This window comes from Odontesthes bonariensis, chromosome 8 (genome assembly GCF_027942865.1).
Source record: "Odontesthes bonariensis isolate fOdoBon6 chromosome 8, fOdoBon6.hap1, whole genome shotgun sequence".
NCBI lineage: Eukaryota > Metazoa > Chordata > Actinopteri > Atheriniformes > Atherinopsidae > Odontesthes > Odontesthes bonariensis.
The window spans coordinates 34,659,726-34,664,529 of NC_134513.1; the positions used below are offsets into that span (position 1 = coordinate 34,659,726).

Consider the following 4,804-nt stretch of genomic DNA (forward strand, 5'->3'; position numbering starts at 1 on the left):
TAACATGGCAACATAGTCAACACCGGAGTCCTTTCAGCTCTGGCATCAAAACGCTCTGATCAACAAAACGTTTCAGTCAATATAAATATTCAATGTGAAAGTTAAAAAACTTAAATATGTTCTCAATTTAAATATGTTAATAAATAAAAGGTATAAAAGCTGCGGCTAAAATAGTTTGAATAGGACTAAACGTGTTTTGACGGAAGTGCGTAAAGGCTTCATTTGGCGGCGGCCGGCTTTGGCTCGACGCAGTAATCGTACAGGTAAGTGAACAGGATGTCGATCTCTCCCACCGCTTTGTTTATGCCGCGCTCCCCCTCCATCTGAAACACACAGGAGAAACGATAAAAAATGCACCAGGATAAAGAGAAAATCTTTCATCTTTTTTTGACATCTGAATTACACCCAAAATTCAAAGTGAGGTCGTCTAAAAGCTCCAATCACGAGTCATCATGTGTCATCATTAAATATCGATATTTTATTCTTTCAGTATCACAATTATTGTTGGTAATCGCCCTTAATCGGAAGTCAAAAATCACTGTTAATAAACAGAACCTTATTAACTGATTAATGAAGCGTTTTTAATATCTGATCCTCTTCACAGTTTATAAAATGTCGACTCATTCCAGTTATATTATTGAATTATTTATTTCAGTGAAATCTCACCTCTTCCAGCTTCCTGCGGAACTCCACAGCCTGATGATGGTTGTGGTAGTGAGTCACGTTCTGCAGAGACAGACAGGTGGGTTCTGGAGGTTAGTGGCTGCTAAAGGTCTTATCACTTTCATCTGTGAGCATGTGTTTTGTATGTTCAGTCTCGGAAACCACAGAAAGGTGATATCGATTTTAGGATCAACCACATCTCCGCCACATGTTGCAGAAAAAGATGAGTGGCATCCGTTATCGCCTCTTACATTTGACAGGCTGTGTGACCCACTCATTGAGCGAAAGTCTGTTATTTTCAACATTTTCAGGTTTTATTGTCAGATGTTCGGTTCGGGAAACATTACCCCCAGGCTCACTTTATTGTAAATCTAAAAGATTACCTGTCATCACCAACAAGATGCAGTGATTAACATAACTGTAACTAACTCCAATTATGACTGAATAAAGGAATGAGAACTCACGCAGCCATGAGTCTTCAGATCCTCGCTGACGCGGTGGAGGTCGATCCTCAGTTTGGGAATGCTGGGATACTCAGTGTTATGGTGAGGCAGGATGTTGCGCAGGTAGAAGTCGAGGATGTTGGCGTGGAGGCAGCAGATCGTCAGGTGCTCCTGGAGGAGGGGGAGAGGTCAGACATGTTACAGTTCATTAGAGTCCTGCTCTGAAAGTGTTACCTCAGTGGGGCATATTCTCAGGGAGAGGAACTCACCTGGTCTTCAGGGTCTTCACGTCTGGGTATCAGTCTGATGCTGGTGTCCTCCTCTGGCTCTGATTTCTGAGCCTGAAGAGACAAATTACCACAACTTATTAACCTTCAAAATAATGATCATGTGAAATATTGCCAGTTTTTTTTTTTATGGTGGTGCCGAACCAGAACCCTATTTTACTGAAAACAAAAATAACTTTTTTTTAAAACTAAAAGCAGAATAAATTTGTTTGGGTTTTTTTGGTGTAAAAAATCACACTTCATTTTTCTGACACCCTGAACAAAACTTTAGATTAAACTCGTTAAACATGAGCGTTTGTTTTTGAGTCAACAAGCGAAATGAAAGATTTGTCTTCTGTCAAACTTTTACATCTTAAACTGAAGGCTTACATTTTGCGACACATGAAGGATCGTCTCTTGCACGGACGGGTCCAGTAGCGGGCCGTCAAGCAACTTCTTAACTGGGTGTGCCACCACCTGCTGGCTCCAGCCAATCACAAGCAGGATGGCGAGCATGGCGGCGGCCGGACGGAGGATGGAGACGAGTGTGATGGCGTTGAGCTGCATGCTTCGGGCAGATAGAGGACGTTAATCCGTTCAGAGGACGAGTCTTTGAGCTGCAAGACAGAAGCAGATGATAAAGTTAACTGACGGTCAGAACATGAAAGAGTTAAAGGAAACTGCTGCGTCTGAGCGTGTGCACCAACCTGTCAGCAGGTGCTGGTGTGAAGACGTCTCTGTGCCACGGCCCTTTATACAGATCCACCCTCCGCCCCCTCTGCAAGAATATAGGACATCGAAAAAACCCCAGCGCTCACGCACAGTGATACACACACACACACACACACACACACACAGGCACACACCCCCACAGGTCAGTGCTGACCTGGTATTGGTTTACTGTCTTTTCCACAAAGGGGAAATTAACTGTCAGTCAAGGTGTAACAACTTCATAAATACATGTCATCAATTTGCTTAGAGCATTTTAATTCAACTTCTGTGTACAATTCTCATTTCCTTTGTGTGTGCGTGTGTGTGTGTGTGTGTGTGCGTGTGTGTGTGTGTGTGTGTGTTTGTGGTCCCTGGTGGATTACAAACTGGAAGTGACCTTTTTATTTCCCTGAGAAGAAAAACTCCACTCAGTTTACCAGTTTTACAGCAGATTTATTGTCGTCACCCTTTTGCACACACAGTGCATTGCTAGTTTACCATGATTACTTTAAAGGGACTGGAGTAGGTAAAGGTGACGAGTGTCGTAATGCTGCGTAAAACGAGGACGAATGATCTGAAGTTTGTTCTTTAGGCTTCAACTTTTCTCATGTGACATCGTGTTAAAGTGGACATGACATGATCATTTGCAATCATTTCATTCTTAATCTTCGGGTTTCTCCAGGTTATCTTTGCCCACTTCATATTTTGAAATAGTTTCTAACTGGTTCAGAATGAGGAAGAACTTTGTCCTCCTGAGAACAGGAGGATCTGGCTAAAGTGTCCACTGACTGGTCGAATTGGGGGAAAGGTATTGACAGTGGCTGCACTACTATCATCATCAGTGCAACTGAACGGGTTGCTTTTTTACCACTGATCTACTTCTACGGTGTGTTTCAGTCATGCCATTAAGGACTTATGATCAGTTCACCTCCACCTTTTTTTCTGTTTGAAAATGCAGGTTTTGTTACCTGATTAGCTTTAGCCTCAAATTTGGTGGAGATTAGTAGAATCACAGTGCAAAAAAAACAAGATGAACAACACAGATCCATATTTGGGCTGGATTACTGACCCAGTTGCTGTATCTCCACTCATATTCCTACACAATGAAAACTAACTTTTTGCACATTTTTGAGTGTGAGCAAGTTTAAAATCCAAAGAAGTTAATGAACTGTTCGGCACTGACTGTTAAAGATCCGCTCATTTACACGCCAGTCTACTAAATCCAACCTTCTGTTTTTTTGGAGCATTTGCAAAAGGAAACAAAGCACTTTCAGATACACTCAACTGTGAGTTCATTTTATTGAGTCGTAATCAGTGTGTGTCAATAAAGATTTGCTGTAATCACTTTGTGTTGCGGATGCTAAGAGTTGCTATGAATCGCTTTATGTTGAGTAGAAACAGACTGACATGATTTCAGAGGCTCGTCTTACAGTATTTTCATAAAAAGGTGATTCTGAAGGAAAGAACAAATAAAGGTGAGAAGAAAGCTTTCCAAATGCAAAGGTAGTTGGTTTCACCAGAAAGACTGAAGGCAGAACAAATGTATGGAGGCTTTTTTTCCACCTGTTCAGGTGTGTGTTTTTATTGTGCATCTATGAAACAAAGTGTAATATTAGCTGTTGCTTGTTATTCTTGGTTATTGATTACTGTTGCATTTGATTTATTCAGTCAACAGAATTGATGTTAATTCATAATGGTGGTTTTAATGCTCATGTTGAATGTTGGAAATGCTGATAGTTTGGTCATTTTCTTAACTGCTGGCGCATTTTGTTGTCAGAAAGAGCAGTGTGTTTCTTTGATCATTTACAATTCAAGAAATATGATCTCTCCTGTTAGTTCTCATCAGAACTCTGGCTGCAGCATTTTGGATCAGCTGGAGGCTTTTCAGAGAACATGTGGGACAGCCCAATAATAAAGAATTACTGTAGTCCAATTTTAAAGTAACAAATGGAGCAATTTTTCTGCATCATTCTGAGACAGGATGCAACTATTTTTTCAAGAACTTTAGACATAAAAGGGATATAGGTCTATAATTAGCTAACACTTCTGAATCAAGAGTAGGTTTTTTTAAGTAAAGATTTAATTAAACAACCTTAAAAGGCTGAGGTACATATCCTGTCAACAAAGACAGATTGATCAAATCTAATATGGAAGTATTGATTAATGGGAAAACCTTGAACAGTCTGGAAACTAATGATGGAATTAATTCTTTAAATCTGGTTACAGCATCCTCCGATAGATACCTTCTTTATGTAAATTTATTCTCAGAAACTACATAATCAAGTAATGTAAATTCGAAAATTATAAAATTATTGGTCAGATAAGACAGCGTTATGAGGGAACACTGTTAACTGTTCACTCTCAATGCCATAAGTCAGCACGAGATCAAGGGTGTGATTAAGGCAGTGAGTCGGTCTGTGAACACTGAGAAAATCCAATAGAGTCTAATATATGATCCCATCCCAAGCAGCCAGAACAGACCCTGGTTGGTCCAAACTACTGGGGACTGACCATGAACACACAGCTTGACGCCTGGCATCAACTATACCTGCAGTTATTAAAGTCAAACTTGTCTTGTTATTGCTCTTCTGCAATTAAGGTAGTTTTTTTTAATAAATGCAATATATCAAGATTAAATATGTTTATATTTAAAGTAGCAACAGCTCATAAACTACCCTCCTGGTGACTGGGGCACCAGCACCACACACCTTTTTTACTAAT

The 4,804-nt window shown here is 40.2% G+C and overlaps 1 protein-coding gene across 1 annotated transcript; it reads right to left on the minus strand.

Moving 5' to 3' along the window:
* Window positions 1–218: 218 nt before the first annotated feature.
* On the minus strand, window positions 219–1,979 carry il22 (interleukin 22). The gene is made up of 5 exons (XM_075472570.1): window positions 1,763–1,979; window positions 1,376–1,447; window positions 1,128–1,277; window positions 667–726; window positions 219–323 (listed from the first exon to the last, which is right to left on the minus strand). The coding sequence occupies exons 1-5, from the start codon at window positions 1,937–1,939 to the stop codon at window positions 219–221; spliced, it is 564 nt and encodes a 187-aa protein (XP_075328685.1). The 5' UTR covers window positions 1,940–1,979.
* Between the last annotated feature and the right edge of the window lie 2,825 nt (window positions 1,980–4,804).

What these genes read in the sequence shown, in the direction of transcription:
- il22 (XM_075472570.1), bottom strand. Translation starts at nt 1,939, where the DNA reads ATGCAGCTCAACGCCATCACACTCGTCTCCATCCTCCGTCCGGCCGCC. An exon ending in GTGAAGACCCTGAAGACCAG is followed by an intron (nt 1,278 to 1,375) that starts GTGAGTTCCTCT and finishes CCCCTCCTCCAG; the next exon opens with GAGCACCTGACGATCTGCTG. An exon ending in ATCTGAAGACTCATGGCTGC is followed by an intron (nt 727 to 1,127) that starts GTGAGTTCTCAT and finishes CTGTCTCTGCAG; the next exon opens with AACGTGACTCACTACCACAA.